The following is a 19,431-nucleotide window of genomic DNA, read 5'->3' on the forward strand; positions in this document are numbered from 1 at the left end:
CAGTCTTGTTAGCTTATCAAGAGGGAGGTTTGATTGTCTACCCAATAGTAGAAATGTGATAATACAGGTGTCTTTGATCAAAGCGACCATGATAAAATAAGATCCAGTGCCTGGAAGATAAAACAAGAGAAAGCCAAACTAGAAAGAAGGCAAATTTTTTTCAACAACAAAAGGTTAATAGCTACTGGCATAACTTCCTTTGAATAATTCTGGAACAGTTCAAATAAAGATTGGTGCTTTCTTCTCAAGGATTTTTTTCACATTCAAACAGGAATTAATTCTGAGTAGCCTCCTCATTTACATTCTGTAGCACAATGCATGCTTGATCACAACAGTCCTGTCCAGCATGCCAGTCTCTAAATCGCTGCAATATCTGAGCAAACAAACTGGTAAATAATATTACTACTGATAAAATCTTGATCCTACTGTAACCCCATAACTCCTTGACTAGCAATACTATTAACTTTTCCTTAAGATGTCAAAATGATGGGCTTACAGCATCTTTTGATCTTGCTTTGAAGAGTGCTTCTTTGACAATGATTATTTAGGCTCGAGCACAACTGTGTGGTTTTCAGGCATGACATCTCACACCAGCATTTTGCAGGACATGTTTCCTCTCTGTGTTTCCCTCTGTGAGAAGAGCTGTATTTTCACTGTTGTGATTTCAGCTCCCAGATCTCTTCAGATTTGGTGAGTGTGTGTATAGGTCCTTTGGTGTTCCCTGGGCTGTGGCCCGCAGCAGGGTGACCTGGGGCACCAAAAGAGGCAGTTGCCTTGGGGCTTCAGCCTGCTGGGAGCATTGTGACGACTAGGAGCTGCTCCCTGAAAGGGTCCAGGTTCATGGGGCAGCAATTCCTGGCCAGGGCAGCTGCCCTCGCACTTTTATCCTCTGAGCAGCAAAATCCAATGTTGCCTGCACAGCTGTGAAGCCAAGAGCCAGCTGTGTTTCCCAGCCAGGCAGAAGCTCTGGCGAGCAGTGCTGTCCCAGGGCAGCTGGGCAAGCAAGATTCTCATGCAGGGCTTGCCCGTTTTAGATGTCCACATTGCTCTGAGAGGAAGGCACTGCCTATGCCTCTTTGCTGGCTATGAAAGGAGTCTAGATGATCAGCAGAGATATAGACTTCACATTAGGCACCTTGAGGCTGGATAAAACAACTTGCATCCCAGTGTCTGAACCATGTGTTAACTCATACGCTAGGCAAAGACTCTGGATTCCCCAGATGGGTCAGATGCAAACCAGACAGGTAGAAACCTAGGTACATAGGGCCCGAGCTAGGCTCAGGACCTCAGAACACAAGACAGAGATCTCTCGAGGAAGAGCTCTGCCCTATTTCAGTTGTCTGATGCATATTGCTTGGGGTTGTGACCACTAACCTGCTGAATGAAAACATGGTCCAGGATTTTGTTACCTTGAGCTGTTTTGTTTGTGCCAAGGAGATAAAAAAAGGTCTTGGAAAATAAACCTGAAACTCCAGACAAGGTTTCTGTTGCTAAACTTGGATCTCCAGCTGACTTTTGTCCAGCTGCTGAGATCCTGGCTCTAACCTTGCAAGAGCTGTGAAGATCTAATTGCTGTTTCTCAAATTCGGACTGATCCCCCAGCTCCCACAGTCCCCTGACAACTTTTTTTCTCATATCTTTGTTTCTTCTTACCTACATCCCTATATTGCCTTTCCATAGCTTCTCCATGCTTTTGTCTGGTTTTGCTTGCTCACTGCTATGTGTGCTCTATTTCACAGACTGCTAAGGCATGTGAACTACAAGGTCTCTTGATTTAGCCTGTGTCTTTTCAAAAGAGGCTAGAGATTTCAGTAACCAGTCCAAAGAACTAGAAAAGCAAAGCACTCAAAACAAGACAGACAGAAAGATACACAGTGGATCTTTCTGTGCTCTCATAAATAAAAGTCAGATGATCACATGTTTTTCTAAAAATAACACCCACGGTGAGTGTTTCAGTAGGAATAATACTGACCTAGTTTGCATGTTACCCACATACAAAAATAAGATGGTGAGGAAAACCCAGTTATCTGATGTGGTATTTGCATTTGTTGAGCCAGATCTGAATTGAGAAGTGGCTAATTAGATTGTATATTCTCATCTCTGCTGCCCTTCTAGAGGTTTCAGTGAAGTGGGAGAGGGGGATGCTTGCTAGTAAGATGGCCCAGAGCGGTTGCTTCCCTTCTGCGGGGGCTCGGCATGTGTATTTCCACTGTCTGCAATCACGCAGCGGAGCACTGTGCTCTGCTGTCAAAGAGGGTTTGCATGAGCAGGAATCCTCCTCTCTAGATTTGGTCCAGCATATTCACATCCAGAGAAAAGGGAGATCAGAGGACACTGTGTATATGAATTTAGCTTCCTGTTTCCATCCGTGAGGCAGAGCTAGATCAAGACATTTTGCTATCGAAGGAGGCCTTCTCTGGCTGTCCAGCTCCTCCCAGCCCTGGGGGACTCAGACTGCCTGGCAGTCCCTGTCCTGTGACCAACACTGCATAGCTGTGCCTCGGTGGCCTGAGAACAGCTCGTGCTAGACCCTGCCTGCTGGCTCCTCTTCGTCTCCCTCCTCTGAGGCGTCCTGCTTGCCATGCTGGCCTGGACCTGCAGCCACTCTCCATGGGCAGCACAGCATCAGTAACAGCAAGGGTCAAGGGCTGACATCCCTCGTAGAGAGACACCTGGGACAGACACCCTCTGGGTCATCTGAATTCTGGTCGGGTGGGTATTACAGGTTACTATGAAAGGTTACTGTATCCAGCTTATGGAGGGGCCACTGGGGCCTTGAGGAGATGAGGAATATGATTGCAAACAAGATGAATCAGGAGCAGAAGCAGGAAGAAAAGGACTCAGTCAGATGCACTTCACATCCCTTGGATAGCTGAGAGGTGGGGAAGTGTCATGAGTGGTTCACAGGTAGGACATGGCATTGCCTCTTCAAGGCTTCACTAGCTCCCTGGGGAGAAGGATGTGTGCTGTGTGTGCGGCTGATCCCATCACGACCTGGCAATGATGGGCTCAGCAGACCTGGCTGGCTTATTTCCTCTTGGCATAACTTTAGCCAGCAGTCCTCAAGCCAGCACAGCCTTGCTGCAGGCGGCCCAGGGACGGGAGCTGCAGCCGAGCTGCCGGAAAGCTGCGGGTGGCTCAGGAACCGCAAGCTGGCCACCCCGCTGTGCGGTCGTGGCCCCTATGCCTTTGGCAGGTCTCCGCTTCTCCAAGGAGCTGGTGGCTGCCTCGGCTGCCGCGTGTGCAGCAATGAGGGCTGTAGTCCTTTCCAGACTCCAAAATGAGAACATAAGCATGTAGGGTTGTGCTTTGTGCAGCTACGGATAAAGCTCTTTTATGACTAATGGAAGCCATTGCTTTCCCTTAAGGTTATATCCTCATTTTTTTCTCTCTTGTGATAAGTGATACATGAAATTCTGACTTTCTGAACAGTCTCCGCACTGTGAAATGTTCTCATTCAGGCAGAGAATCTAGGTCAGCTGTTCAGCAGAATAGATCCAGCCTTCATTGACCAGAATGCACAGGCCTTCAGCAGGACGGTTTTTCCCAACTTGTTTTGTTCATAAAGAGCTCCTAAAATTGGACAGCAGCTCCAGCTTGCTGTCAGCAGGCTAGATGTAGGCATTGCAGATTCAATGCATCACAGTAGAAAATCAGTCATATGAAATATTCATTTTGATTTTTACCTAAGATGGAGCACTCTTTTTCACTAATGAAAATCTGTACATATGTTTAAGAGGATCTGATTCATAAGATGATACATTATGGGGATGGGACTTAAATTTTGTCTCTGATTCCGCACCTATAAATAACTGCTCTTACATATGGCATCTAATTATTTAATTGTATATGCAGATTAGATAGTCATTTACATGCTGTCCTCAATGACAGCAACTAATTGCACTGACAATTATTTCCAGGCACATATGGTAATGCCAAAGGTTTTAAATATCAGCCAGTACCTGCTATACATACCAATATTTCTCCCCCTCTCTTTTCTCCAAATAATGTTAGAGTAAATTAATATCACAAGGTACATCTGCTTCCTAGAACTAGTTGTACCCAGGCAGATCTGTTGTGGTATATATTTTGTATAAGACTACAGCCTAGCTTGGAATTCCTGATGTATCTGTGTGTGACAACCCTCTGAGACTGCGAAGCAATAGGAGAGAAAATGTTAATGTGCTTTTTCTCAGTCATGTTTGTACATGTGAAGGGGGGACAATTGCAGACATGAAGGACTCAGGTCCCACTTGCCTCTGTACGAAGAGTGATCCATAGCCATTTTGATCCAGAAGGTACTTTACAGCTCCTTTGCTTTCCCTTTGCATAGATCTAGATGATTACACAGGGCAAGGTCAGTAGGAATCAGATCTAGGGAGTGCCCAGTTCATTTTCTCATCCCCATCTATAAAATCAGTGCAGTCTTCTTTTTTCTGATGTAAAACAGGTTTTGAGCAGGAAAGCTTACATTTTGCTGACATTTTTCCCATTTTGCCTACCTAAAATATGTATAACTGTGAACAGTGTGGTAACAGCCGAAGAGGCCTTATTTGAGCATGTAACCATTTTTGGGCTTGGAAACCTCATGTCAAAAATTCATGTGGAAAATACTATTAAAAACACATTCACTTAAACAAAAAAGCTCCAGGCAACTGCCTTAAAATACAATGACTCCATGGTGAGCCAAGATCAGTTACATTAAACTGGTTTATATTTTGTGTGATTTTCAGATGTTATTGACTCCAAGGTATTTACTGTTTTGTAGCCATGGAGTGTACAAACACCATGCCAGCCTGGCTGCCTACTCCCCAGAACAGATGTGTAAAGCTAAGAGGATGAATATTCTCTCTGAGACTGAAGGAAATAGCTGTATACTTAAATGTTTTGTTGAAATGTGGCCTTAATACTGTTTTCTTAATCAAGTTTCAAGAGTATCCACTCCTGAAAGCCAGTAAGTAACGTGCTGGAGCTCTGAGGCCCCAACAGTACAGATAACATACCTGTTCAGGATGGGGAAAAATATTGGTTCCTTTTTTAATTTGTTTGGTAATTTAGAAACATCCTGGCAAGTTATCTAATTTTGTTTGCTCAAGGACCAGATCCTTCTTGTTTGTGGAGGAGGGCTCGCTGTGAGCCATGCCTGCAAGCAGAGTCGTGACGATGCATGTGGCAGAGGAGCACTGCTGCTGTGCTGGCGGTGCTCTGCCATCCTCAGGAGCCATGATAGCATTTGTGGATCCTTATATAGTGCTTGCTCCCCTTCACTGAGAAGCAGGAACCAACGGAAAGATAAGATACGTTCTGACACTGACAGCAGATAAATGTGCTACAAATACTGTTCTCTGCCTTTGCCTTGCCTATATCTGACATGCTCCCCCTGAAATTTTGCTCACGTTTTCTTTTGTCTAGATTTCTTTCTTTCCTGTAACAGAAGAAGAGGTCGGAAAAAGTTGAAGACCCTCCCAGGGCTTCCTCATCATGTAATGGTGTTGTATATTGTAATGCCAAGTCTCCTCTGAATGCTTTGCTGTGTTTGGAAGAAAACACAATGGTGCAGCATAAATGTTTTATCACCATGCATTTGGGAGACCTGCTTTATTCAGCCTGAACTCATGTTGATTAAAATTTAATGCTTCTCTTTGTGTTCATGCAGACTTCCTCCACGGTGTATTTTACTGAAACGGGTTCAGAGGATGATTAGCTCTTTTTTAGGACCCTTTTGGGTTACCCTTGCTGCAGCAAGCCCCTCACTGAAGCTAGCTCAAATCTAGTTGTTCAGAGCTGAGAGAAGAAGGAAAACAGAGTTTGTAAAAATCATTTAAAACTGACCTTTTTTGCAGTGTGACATCATGACATCTTGTTTGAAATCTTGAGCTCTTCCAGGGCTAGAGGATAATTCTTGAAAGCAATTCCATGCTCACCATGGGATGGGAATGGAGCTCATTTTCAGTCTGTCCAGAAATGAAACTGGGAGGTATAAGATGCTAGATGCTGAGCATTTCTGAAAATGTGACTTATCTATATGAGAGCTGTACTCTTTTCTCTCACCTCCTCTCTTAAATAACCTGTCTGCAGTGTCAGGATGTTCAGCAATGAAATGATGGCCCTGAATTGTGTTGTAAATACTCCCCATCCCAAAATATAATAACTATTTTGGGAAGACAGAGATTTCCATGTTCTGCAGGGAGCTCAGCTGGGTGGGGTGTTTCTGCCTTTAGCTCTTCAGCTTGTCTTTGTAGCCAGAGATACCTGCCATTAATGTTCTCTGTTTCTCCAAGGGCTAGAAATGGTTGGGGTTTGATCTTCAGTTTGTATTTAGTTGCATATAGCTCCTGTATGAGAAGTTTCAAGCTGTCCTGGAAACCAGTCTGTAGTTATGATTTTTAGCCTCCAGATGGTGTCTAAAACAGATGTGCCTATGGAGACATGTCAGTGCAGTGTCAGTGAAACGTTGGAGATTAAAAATTATAGAATCACTGGCCTCTTGTGGCAGCAGAAAAAACATGCAAATGATTTTGGAACATGTAATGTGCATTTTTAGTCCCAAATCTCTACATATGCTGCACCATATAGGGCTATGGATACAGATGTGTGTAGGAAGTTTCATTCAAAATTGAACCTGAATTATTTACTGCAAGAGAGGATCTATGAAAAAATGCACAGAGGAATCCTGTCAATCTAAGCCAGATAAAAAGATTCAACTAAAGTAATTTTAGGCTTATCTCTGCACAAACGGAGATGAAATATTCATAATACATGCTTCTCTGGATAAAATCATGGAACAACTTGAAAAGAGACATGGTGGTTGAGCTAATGCATTCTGTACTGTGCTAGCACACAATACCCATAATTTATTGAAGAGAAAGCCCTTTCTACTCCAAGGATAGCAAGCAACATTTAAATTGTAGTTTTCCTCTGGCAAACCTGCAGGATACTCTTAGGATTACACTTTTTTGAGGTTGGGACTGGAAATGCTGTGATACAGCAACAAAGCTGCTGGGTGGCTTTTCTTCTAGGGATATGATCAGCCCTTAGCACTGCTGTGATTTCTATTGCAGAAATATTTCCCTAAACTGGCAGTAGGAAACCATTCAAGACTTGGGCCTTGCGAGTGCTGAAGTAATGCAGGTGGACCCCGAGGAACAGGAGATATAAGGGTGAGAAGCTGCTTCTGCGGGTGGTCTTCCTGCATGTTGTCCCGATCCCTTCCTAGGCAGGCAGCGGGGCCAGGTTGCCTGTCCTTTGAACCCCTCCTTGGCACCATGTAAGTACTTTACAGTTTGCTATGAGGTTTATATTGTATATATTGTATATCCAGAGGTATGTGTGGTAGGAGCACAAGGTCAGACAGTGCGTCTTCCTCAACTACTGACCATGCAGGCCTGTGGAGGCGATGGGGAGACACAGATTTCAGCTGGCTTGACATCAGTCTCACTCACTCTGTGGCCCTGACTTTTTCCATGACTGCTGCTTTCCCTGATGACTCCTCACCTGCGCAGAAACTGTGAGCTCACCCTCAAACCTTTACAGAAACTTTACGCTGTGCCCAGCCCCAGCCGCACAAGCAATGGGGGGCTTTTATCGGACTGGGCTGCTTGCAGGGGGGCCTGTGCCCAGCCGTCATCCCCATGGGTGGCAAGGAGAGGAGCGCCCTGACCCCACGGCTCCCCATCTCCATCCTGATGCTGTCCTTGCCTTTAGATCGAGTGCTGCGGAGGGCTTTTGGGGCTGTAACGTGACGTGGGGCACTGCCAGCGCGACGTGGGGGCGTATCGAGGATCGCGAAAGCCCAGAGGCAAGGAGGAGACTTGCTGTTCTCTGCTAACTGCTTTTATCCATGTGTCTTTAAACCACTGTGTGCCCTGGATATGCTGGCCACGCAGGCAGAGGAGTTTTTCTGAGCGTGCCAGGGGGGCACATCCAGCCTGCCGCCCTTTCGCGTGGAGCCAGGTACGACCCCTCTCTGACTCAGCCCTGCTGGCCCCTGCAGCAGGGCACGGTGACATTTCTCTCCTCTCCCCATGTCCTCTGCAGGTGCTAGTGCCACTTGAAGGGCTAAAACTGTCTGTCCTTCTCCACTGGTAATGCAAAACCAGGCTGGCCACTGTGCAGAGGTGCGAGGGGACTTGGAAACCGCCTCATGCTCCTCCCTGTATCTGCTATTTCTGCACCTCTCTGCAGCTAAATATAACCTAACCCCAAACAAGGCCTTGAGATCTATTAAATATATGAAACTTAACAAGCTTGTTTTGAAATATTTTATCATCCCCAGCATTTGGTTGAGCCTAGCATTTTTGTGGTCTGGAGAAACAGTTTTTTAACCAGAGTGTATGATATGCCATGCATTCTTTCTCATGGATAAATCTATCTATCTCCTTCTTTCATAGATGCTGAAGAAAAACAGAAGGAAGTTGCAATTGCTGCAATACTCTTTTGTCCTTGCTGGAGGCCTTCAGGGAAAAATCAGGGGAAGGGAATTCCCAGCTTGGCACTAGCTTCTTTACTGAAGACAAAACTGCTACTTCTAGAAGGATTGTTTTATTCTTCTTTTACTACATGGATAAGATGTTTGTAATGCAGGGGTTTTTATGGTCAGTTTGAACATCCCTACTGCTGGACTTCCTACAGTTCTTCCTTAAAACTGTGTGTGTGTGTATGTGACTTTTTTATTTTCAAAGGGGGAAGCATCTTCCTTAAAACAATGCTTGTTTCGTTCTGAACAAAACCAGAATTAGGCAAAATCCCCAGGAATTAGCTAAAAATGTTTCAAAGGAACAGTAAACTAGGTTACTAATTAAGTGAAAATTGAGGTCAGTTTGGAGACAGGTCCTCGCAATGATGAGGAAAACACAGGCAGTGCAAGTGGTACAGCAAGTCCAAACTTGTTGTGTTTCAGTATTCAGGGCAGAGGAAGGGGCAGGATTCAATTCCCCAGTGAGCTTATTTTCAGGATTTGAGCTTGGTTTCTTAGGAGCCCAAAGCTGATGTAAGCATGCAGCCTCTTTGCCTGTCAGTGCATTTATCTGTCCCCTCCTAGTAACTCAAATTTATCTAGTTTCAGACGAATCTGGAGCAGGAGAGAAGTCTCAGATTAACTTCTGAAAAATGTGATGAAAAATCAGTGGCTGAACAGGGAAGAAATACTCCGGTTAGTGCCCTCGGTAAGAGAAAGGAGGAAAGGTTGCTGTTTCTCTCTCGGTCTGGCCGTGGCCATGCAGCCAGCGAGCACTGCCTGGTGCCAGCTGGGTGGTGATGGTGGCTTTGAACTCGCAGCAGCTCTTTTTTGCCTGTTTGGGGTGACAGCGATGTGAGGGAGCAGAGCAGGCAGAGCCCAGGGGGGAGGCAGGTGCTGTAGAGAAGCACTGTCATTTCAGCTGTTACTATGAAAAAGGTTGCTTGTATTAATATTTGCGTTGCTTTGTCTACTGTAGCACATATATAGGTTAGCTGGAGAGCAACAGGGAATTTGGTGAGTAACAGAACCAGGGAAACCGTGTCTGTGTACTTAAACTTGAGCTGCTGGGTGGAGTCTCTGATGTCTAATAAAGGCTGAGTCCATGCTGTGTTTTGTTCCTCAGCAGGAGCATTAAGGGTCTCTCTTCTCTCCTAAGCCATGTATTTTTATGAAGCATTTAGAGATGTACTAGTTTGTGCCAGCTACCATCTGTCAATTTGATTTTAAATTGACCTACTCATTTGAATGCATTAGGGCATGACATCAGATGAGCACAGGGATGCATGCACCCTGTGACTACATAATCTCATTTCTTTAGGAAGAGGATATCCTTATGAAATGAGTATAAATATATGCTTTCTACAGAATGATAAACAGCTAATTCTGCACAGTTAACAAAATCATCTCTTGCATATGTCCATCATGGCGATGCCAGCTACGATGTACAGTGGTTTTTTTTAAGCATACCTTGTTTATAATACAGGCTGGCTGTTCTTTGACTTCTGATGAAATCAAAGATTCTGTGTGTGGGTGGAGGAACACACTGTCAGACTAGAGCATAGGTTCCAGAAATGCTTTTGCATGAATTCATATCCTAGGGAACCACCATATTTTCAGTGCTATACTCTGCATGTTTTAGCATCGCAATCAGTATTCTTTTCTGCCAGCCATCATGCCTTTGGTTCAGAATGGTGGAGAGATACCAGCATGTTCTGGAAACAAAGAAGGAGGTGAAAAAAACAGTAAGATCTCTCTCTCCAGATACTGTGGATCCAGCTCTCTGTTAGCACTCAAGTGTATTTCATATAACAGATGCTGTTGAGCACAAAATTTCCATTGTATATGCTTCACTGCATTCACGTGGAGTCTCTGCCAAGCAAGAAGGGGCATCATTACATTGCTGGAATTGGAATATTAGTGTAACTGGACTCTTGCAAAGTCATTTCATCTGAGGAGAAGTGCTAATAGTCTGACTTCATCCGATTGGCATCCCGACCAAATGCCTATTGTTCAAGTGAGCCACACAATCTACTTATTATGAAGAGATTTTATGTGTACAGGCAAAGAAAATCGAAAGCAGCAAGATAAGGAGTTAAGTAAACAGAGAAACAGTTTAAAATTTTTTTCTGAGATATTCTCCTGTTTAGTGAAAGCTCCTAAAGACAAAGGAGTTACAGTTTTTCCAAGAAGGAAATACAGAGTCTCCATGACATGGGGAGTCTATGGGCTTTTCCAGTAGCTCCAGGCAATGGGAGAAACTCCTGAACACTGGGGATGTTCCCAAGGAGACAATGTCCTTCTCTTTCACAGTGAGCGGAGCAAGGGTCAGGGCAGAAAGGAGAATTACCCCTGTAGAGAACGTCATACTGCAGACTAATAGAAGCATTGAAATGCCAGGAACAAGGAGTTGTAGTGTGCAGTCAGTGTTGAGAGTCTGGGCTTCCAAGAAGTAGCTTTTGAGGAAGAAGGTGGTCATTTGGTACACCTGACAAAGGAGATGATTGTTCAGAAACAGGACTGTACTTGTTACAGTGCCATGTTCGTGTGGCTTCCTGCTACCTTTCTTTCTGCTTTGAAGGGGCCCTCTCGGATGGATAGCTTGGGTGCCCATGGAAGGGGGCAGGTGAAATGCAGCAGTGCCCTGATTGTCCTGTCCAAAGTGATAGTTTTAGATGGCAAACAATTCCTTTGCATTATGTTAACACCTGGTGAAAGACCTTTATTGTAGATTGATCTCGGCACTTTTCAGCTCCTCCATTGTAAAGGCACAGCCTTTCTGGGGGCTTTGCTTGTCTGGGCACAAAACCATTCATGGGAGCACTATAGTAGAGGATGTTCCTAGAGGGGGATTCAAATCCCCCTCTTTGAGCTGCAGAACTTTAGCTTGAGCCATAAAATAGCATTAGAGACAAAGGGGCACCCCACATGTGCTGCTAAGGCACGCAGACCCAGGAAAGCAAGCTGCTGGTGGGCATCTTGGCAGTTCCTTTGCAGTGTTCCCTCTCCTGACATGGTGGACAGTCACACCATGCTTGAACCCTTGCCCTCAGAAGCAGAGAACTGTGGGCAGAGATATCCTGACTGGGTAAAGATGGGTGGCTGCTCCCAACAGGCCAGCGGGATGGATGGGTCATCTCCTCATGCTGCTGATTGGGGCTCAGCCCCACAGTCAGAGAGGCCGCCCCCAAATTACTGTTCCTTTGCAGGGTGCCTGTAGCTGTCTACTCCCTGTGGCAACTGTGTACTTTGCCTATAGACACATATTGCCACTGGTTTGTGAACCAGGGGAAAGCAGAGCAGGTGAGCCATCTGGGTTGATGGTGCTGCCATGCTCAGATGGGGTATACCCTAATGGTACTCTGATCTTGGGGGGTCTCTACGGTGGCTTTGATTGAGTAGATCGAGGTGACTGTGGAGTATGAGATGGTCCTAGCCTCAGGAAGTCTATCCATCTCTGCTTAGTCACTGCCCACTTTCCAGAGGCCCATATTTCATTTCCCTCAGAGAAGCTTTCTGGGAAAATACAGCAATTCCCATATATCACTTTGCCTCAGTTTAGGGCTTGATTCTGCTATTGTACTGTATTCAAAATCTGTATACTGCAAAGAATCTTGCCTGCAGGACTGGCCCTTTGACATCCCATTTCCTTCTGCAAAGAAATCCAGGGAAAATCTGGACATTATTTTTGTTAGAGCTGGTCTTGTGGGAAAATGCCAATGAAATGAAACATAAACACATTGTCCTGGGATTTTCATGGGAAAATATTATTGAACTGTTTCAGTATGCTTGGAATGCTTCTCTTCAGTTCTAATGCTCTGGCTTTGTCATGTATAATATATGTTGCAGCTATCATGTTCCAAAGGAAACATTTTAACTTTATGCAAATAAAAAGTAAGATCAAGATGGAAGGTACATAAAACTGTGAGTTTCTGGCTTTTTTTCACAATTTGGGATAACATCGTGTTTTGCAATCTCAGTATTTCCTATTGGCAACAATTCAAATCTATGACCACTGCTGGAATTTATATTTCTCTTTCTAAATGAACAGTAATAAATTAACTGTATTTATTTCCTCCTTCTTCCTCTTGTTACTAATGGATCAGACTGCTGTGAGATAACATGCTTTTGGAATTAAACACTGAGTAAAAGAGTCAGAGGGCATGAGGTCTGAGATTCAGCTAGAAGTATATCAACAAAGAACAACACAATATTTACTTCGTTTCCAAGTAGTGAACTAGTGGAATTTTACTGTCATGAAAATGTAGAAAATCTTGGAAGAAAATTGCAGGCATTAAACACAGAAAGATGACTTCACATATCCTTAATCCAGATGCTGAGTGGAATAATTAACCCTTATCATACCCCAAAAAATCATTCTTCAATAGTACACAATTTTGAATAAATATGGCTTGTAATGGCTAATACAAGACTCTGTCCTTAGCTGAAGAAAATCCTCAAGTTCTTGATTCCACTTTTTTATTAATGGACTGGAAAAATAAAACCAGGTTTCAACTATCTAGCAAAACAGAGAATGGTAAGGATAGTATTTCAGCCTATCTCTAAGTGTATTGTCTTTCCTAGAGCGGCGCAGAGACTTTTAAAAATCTGTTTTAAACATGAGCTCCTAAAGTTAAACAACATTTTCTGTTTAGGAACTTGTTCTGAGGATTATGGATCAGAACCCTTAATAGCTCAGGGCTCAAAAATATAATCCTTGTACTGAGTATCCATAAATCTCCTTTGTCTGCACAGCGGAGTTTGGCTAGTGAATACATGTATATACATAAGTGCATGCACACACACATACACATTTATGATGGATTGCTGTAATTTTATGACATTTATTTTCTATAGGTATATAAATAATTTATAATAATATAGCAAACAGCTGAAAAATAGTTCAATCCAGAATCTTGAGATCACTCTCATCTCCTCTGAATGGTGCTGCTAAAACATGAACCAACACGCATCCACCAACATTTTACTTCCCTGTTGACTACCATTAGATTTTCCGAGAGGTGGAGGAAAATTTGGCTCCAAAACGAGGAGTACTTTCCTCCCTGCAGAACTCAGGTGCAGTCAGGGCATGTGGCATGTGTGGAAGTGTGAGGTGTGTTTCATAGAAGCTACTAATAATAACCTCTCTTATACTGATAGGATTGTCACTGAAATAATTGGCAGCACTCGAGGATGGTTGAGTCATTTAGAACGTACTGAAAATTCCACTGGCTTTTCCCCAGTGCCTTGTGATTACACTGTGTATGAGGTTTTTGACATTGTTTTCCTGAAAGAGAGAGATTACATAAAAGGGTTGGCAGCCTATGAAAATTTCCTCCCTCAACATGGGCAGGAAACAAGTTAGATTTCTTAGAAGATTTCTTAGTAGGAGCTTGTAGTAGTACAGAAACAAGATCTGGGCATAAATGACTTCTCTGGGAAATAGCTGCTAAACTTGCACCTGAAGCATCACCTCGTGTAAAGGTGTTTCTAACATTTTTAGTATTCCCAGTTGGGCAGGAAACACACGGATCTGCTTGGATGATGAGGAAGATGAAGTGTTCCTGGGAACTCTTCAGGCGAGGCGGCAGCAAGGGAGAGAAAGCGGCTGGTGAAAATGCAAGGATGCTTCCCAAAACCACTCGGGAGGAAGGAAACAAGCAGGAAGCAAAGAAGAGAGGGAAACTGAAAAATGTGGCAGGCAAATTGCTAAAGGCTATTGCTAGTGGGAAAGAAGCAGAAGAAAAGAAGCCTGAAAATGAGAATTTGGCAGGGAATTTGCTGAAGATTGCAACATGTAAGAAGGAAGTAGAAGGAAAGAAGTCTGCAGGTAAATATGCTACGGAAAGTGATATCTCTCCGTTACTCTCTGTGACCAGTCCTGGACCTTCTCTGCCTCTTCCAGCCCTGGAGACTCTTGTTTTCCTTTGCTTCTGGAATAGGTGCTTTAAGCTTTCCTCCTCACTATCTTTCACCTAATTTCATGTCCTTTCTGAACTGTACACTCATTCCCCTGAAACATCTGAATTTCGCTTTCCCTTTACCTCAGGAGTGTTTCCCTGTGATGTTCTTATTTTTATGGCTGCAAAGACTCCTGATGCATCTTGTGAAAAAAGATGATGCACATGTGACCTACACTGTGTAGGCTGTGACTGTGCTTCTTCTATGAATGTGGAGAGGAGGTAGGTTGTGCATAGGTTAGTTGTTCCAGCGAACGTTTCCTATATGTGGCGTGTGTTGAGCGAGGAAGAGTGCAGCTTGCTAGACCTGCCGTTGAGCAGCTTGCCCATTGTTTTGCTGAAGATCCTTGCATCAGCCCCCCTCCTTTTTATGTCATGTTCCTCTCTCCAGTCTTGTTTGATTTAATTCTAACTACGCAGCTGAGATATTTTCACACAGGAAAATTAGGATACATGTGATATTTATGAAAGATAATAAACATTCATTCTTGACTCTACATGACACCCCAAAGCTGTATATTAAATTGATTCCAGAGTCTCATTTCTTATGTCCCAGCTTAACTTTCTCTGGTTTCTCATCAAGTTTAATTTCTCTTCTGGGCTCTGCTCCAGATACCTTTGTGCAAATCATGTTCACCCTTTGTTATTCAGTTTCCTCATCTGTAAAATGCACAGGGAAAAAACACGTTGCTTTGTGCAGCTATTGTAAGAATATATTTAACTCTTAGTGGTGTGCTGAGTGAGACAGATAAGAAACTTTGGAAGCAGCAGTAAAAATCTTCTTTCAACTTCTCAACTTTGAAGATTTCATAATTGTCTCAACAGGGTGTCTGGTGAATAGAGCAGTGGCTCAGTCAGAAACTATCCATAGCTTCTTGCAGAAATGGGGGTCGTAGGGAGTAACATGAGTTTCCATTGCTGACACAGTGTGTTAGACCACCTTGTGATTTCCACCTTTGGATGAAATATCAGGTGCGGTCATTTAGCCTAGCACAAGAGCCCTGAGGAAGAGCAGCCTTTGGGCTGTGCAAAGTGGCAGCCCTGAAACAGGTGCGAGCTCCCTGGCAGGCAACACGCTCCACAGGGTGATGGGGACCGGCAGCAGGAGCAGGAGCATACAAGGGAATTTGCAATGCTTTTTTCCTACCAGTGTTTCTGTACAAAAGATGGAGAATTCCTATCAGGCTTGACTTTCAGCTGTTTGCTCTTTCACAAGATGTCCTCTCTGTAAAGCTTTTGTTCTGGACAAATGGTACTTTTCTTAATGAAAGATTGTCATTAATAAACCTGTATTGCCCACAAGAGTAGGTCTACTGGGATGATCATAGAAAACTGCAGAAGTCTGGTCTGCAGGCTTAGTCTGGAGGAGATAGGAAGAAAGTAGAAAGGAGAAAAAAGGATTTGACCTGAGAAAAGTGAGAGGTGGTAGTGGTAGGCCTTCAGCGAGTGAGGTGATCTTGAAAAGATCCCGAGGGGGCTTGGGATACAGGTGAAATACACCCATCAATACTCAGATATTAAAGTGATGGGCCCTATAGAGGAGTGAACAAATGTCAAGTTGTGTTGTTACTCTCTCTATTGCAGAGGAAACCATCTGTGGATTCATTGAGCAAGGGAAATTTTTTCAAGCCTGTAAACATATTTATAATCTGGAGCATTCTGGAAGTGATGGTATGGGAAAGTCTGAATCCCTTTATAAACTACTGGCTGAACGGATGTGGTCCATCATGGGAAAAGCATTCAGTGGAAGCGACAGGATGTTACTGGAGCCGTTGCAGTCAGTGGGCGAATCACTGAAGTGGGAGAAGCAGAAGAAAGAGGAATGGTTTGGTAGAAGCCAAGGGATGGAGACTCTTTCCACCTGGAGTCCAAGATTCTGGAAGAAAGACCTAGAGAAAAAGCTAATAAAGTACATGACAGTCCAGATTCCTCCCTTTGGTTCCACTAGTAACACAGACGAGACTGCATTAAAACAGCATCTGAGTCAACTGGAAATGACATTTCTGCCCAGCCTGGAGCGCAAAAGTGGTTTCTTCGAGGAAGCAGGCCTGCTTGTCATGTATGCCCGGTGCTTTCATGCCTGCTTGTCTTCTCATCTTTCCACCCTTACCGACAATAACCATGTTAGCTTCAGCCAATGTCTTTTAGTTTATGAATGGTGTCTTAACATGTACAAAAGGTATGTTCAAAGAGTTCCTTTTTCTCTACACTTATCATTGTCCCTTTTCCCCAGTTCTGAGCACAAGCCCTGTTTCCTGTTAATACAGCAGAACATAAAAACAAACAGCTATTGCTAGGTTTAGACTTGCCCATTGTCTATTTTATCTTCTGAAAGAACCTGGACCTTTTTTCTTTGCATTATTGCCTTTTCTAAATCCTTTTATTGAGCTCAGGAGCTTAACTGAGATATGCAGATATTTCCCTGCTGGACTCCTGTTGGACACGCACAGAATCCTGCTTCCCTGAACAAGCTGGCGGGAGTTCATTTGCTCATAATTTTGAGCCTCTTTTTAGCAAGCACTTTGCTCTACAATAATTTTCTCTTGCCTTTATGTCAGCGTTACGCTGTCTGGACCTCTCTTTTCTCCTGGGCTTTCTTGCTATCTAATACGGCTTGTAGTTCCACCAATTGTTTCCCTATTTCCTGCATGAGTGTTCAGACCTCAGGAAAAAATTCCTACCCAAGCTTGAGAAAACAGATATGGTTTATCCCATGTTCAGAAGACCAGCCCATCTGGGACCCCTTGGCCCTGTATGAGCTCAAAGCCTTTCACTGAGAATGCCAGTAGGTGTTATCAAAGTCTGAACCTGCCTTGCTTTCTTGTGATTTCTTTTTTGTATGACAGTATGAGGTGAGATGTTTGATTCTCTGTATCCATGGTTACTTTGCTACTTGACAGCTCTAATCCATTTCTGTCCTTATGGTTTTCAGCCATTTTGGGTTATTTGATTGCTTCCATCCTTGCCTAGAACTTCTCTTCCTTGTATTAATTACACCCATAAACACTTGATTAGCTTGTAAACAGTTCATCAGATGGACTCTTTCCCCTCATCCCCAAGAAGGCAGGGTGATGGGTACCTTGCAGTGCATGTTGTCCTCAGACATACAGGAAAAATGTGGACAGTACTATTCTACTGATACTTTTATAGGTTTAAAACAGCAAAGTTTTGTTTTTAGATGTGAGTAATGGATTGATGAAATAGCAAAAACTTATACGAAATTGGAGGTGAATAATCACTTCATTTAAATATATAAAGAAAAGCACAGAGATAGGAAAAAAATACAAATGATATGCCAATGCTAAATTCATTCAGGAAAAAAAAAAGGCAAGAGCAGACCAGTGACTGTGGTTAGAGGGAAAAGACTGTGGAGAAAGTGGAAATGAGAAGAGGAGAGATGCCAGACTGATTTTAGGGAAAAAAGTCTAACTATCTGGATTTTCCTCTCTGAATACAATTACAACCTTTGGAAAAGCTCATGTGCAGATGCAGTTGTCCCAGTACACAGGTGCTTTTTATTATAGTCCGCTTTCCATACAGAGATAATATCTGAGACTTGTAAAAGTGTGCATGCAGGGAGGTGGGTTTGGGTAACGGCAACAAAGCCTAAGAAGGAATTTGGTGGCAGGAATGAGGGAAGGGGAGGGGGAATTGGAGAGCAGAAGGTGTAATTAGGGCAGCAAATACAGGAAGAAGGAAAAGAAAAACAGCACAAAAGAATAACTGGCAAAAGGGCTGAATGAAGATCATCAGCGTTCCTGGGGCTACTCCAGCACTGCCGACACTGCTGGGTGTTTGCTGTTCACCCTGTTTGCGTAGCGGGAGCCAGTGGCACAAAGCAGAGGTACCTGTGCGGAAGTGGGAGAAGGGCTATGAATCACCCCTCCCGCCGAGCTCTTTTTTTCTGTACGCAGTGGCAACAGGACATTGCTGGGACCCAGCCAGACCCCACACCACCGCCTTTCCCTTGACGCACAGTGCCTCATGCGGATTATTTTGAAGACAGAGGAAAAGTTACTTGCAATCACCCAGGTAAAAACTCATGAATTTTACCTCAATCTGCCTGTTTTATCCCCAAAGTTTTAAAATTAGGAATGCTCTTTTTAGGCTAGCTGCTCCCTTGCTGGCTGCCTCCAGCTCCGCTGAGGACCGCAGGGCCCTGAAGGCTCTAACTTGGCTGTGCAACCCAGAGTCTCGCACATGCTAGTGACCAGGCAGTGGTGGTTTGCAGCCAGCTTGTGGCCCCTGCTTCATGCCAAGCTGTCAGCAATTTCACTGAGGAGCCCTGGTGTGAAGATCCATGGCTGTCTCCTGCCAAATGGATGCTCCTTAGCAAAGAGATGCTTGGACATTTGCATGGTCTCTCTTCATCCTGTTGCTGCATCTTCATAGTGCTGAAATCTGTTCAGAAACCAAAATATCTGGAGTAAAGGGAGGCTATGGGTGAAACCCACTCCCTTAGCTGAGGGCCATTTCCAGAAGCTGTTCATCTTCTCTGGCTGTTAATGAACCTACAGTATGGACCAGTTTTTATAGCACCTTTGCATTAGCTATGCAGGATATTGGGGCTGCTGGATTTGCCTATCTGTGGACCCTCTCACAGCCTTCTCCAGCCTGCTAAACAGACACAGGTGAAGTAATCACAAAGATTATTCCCAGAGCCCAGTGCAAGAAAGCAGGTAGCCAATGCACACCCGGCATAGCTCTTCTGCAAGGCCAGAGCAGAGTGTCCTGCTTTGCAGTCCCACAGATGACCTCAGCTCTTAGGCTGCGGGATCTCTTTCTTTTCCCGGCAAAGCTCCTCCTTTGAAGGATGCTGTCTAGGCATGTGGAATACAAACGAAGCAGGGGAGATGCCTTATAGCAATGGGGAGGACCAAAGGAAACCACACTGTTTGGAAAACTCAGCAGGGCCTCCTAGATTCAGCTAAAGCCAAACTGCAGCAGCAATTACCACATTGATCTTCTCTCTCGGTTTCCATTTCAACCCATGCCTGGGAGCAGAGGAGGGGAAAT

At 44.1% G+C, this 19,431-nt stretch overlaps 1 protein-coding gene across 32 annotated transcripts in view; it reads left to right on the forward strand.

Moving 5' to 3' along the window:
• LOC112972706 overlaps window positions 1-19,431 on the forward strand; it is a 44,440-nt gene that overhangs the window by 5,881 nt on the left and 19,128 nt on the right. For 8 of the 32 annotated variants that reach the window (XM_026079615.1, XM_026079613.1, XM_026079605.1 and 5 more), the window contains 4 exons: window positions 7,062-12,992; window positions 13,959-14,285; window positions 16,000-16,594; window positions 18,330-18,447. In XM_026079615.1, coding sequence (XP_025935400.1) covers window positions 12,941-12,992; window positions 13,959-14,285; window positions 16,000-16,594; window positions 18,330-18,447 — 1,092 coding nt within the window. In that variant the 5' untranslated portion in view covers window positions 7,062-12,940. Of the gene's footprint in view, window positions 1-5,412; window positions 5,978-7,061; window positions 12,993-13,958; window positions 14,286-14,504; window positions 14,638-15,999; window positions 16,595-18,329; window positions 18,448-19,431 lie in introns of those variants that run through there. The other 24 variants (XM_026079631.1, XM_026079630.1, XM_026079617.1 and 21 more) reach the window with 23 other exon arrangements.

This window comes from Apteryx rowi, unplaced genomic scaffold (assembly GCF_003343035.1).
Source record: "Apteryx rowi isolate R43461 unplaced genomic scaffold, aptRow1 scaffold_5, whole genome shotgun sequence".
Classification (NCBI taxonomy): Eukaryota; Metazoa; Chordata; class Aves; order Apterygiformes; family Apterygidae; genus Apteryx; species Apteryx rowi.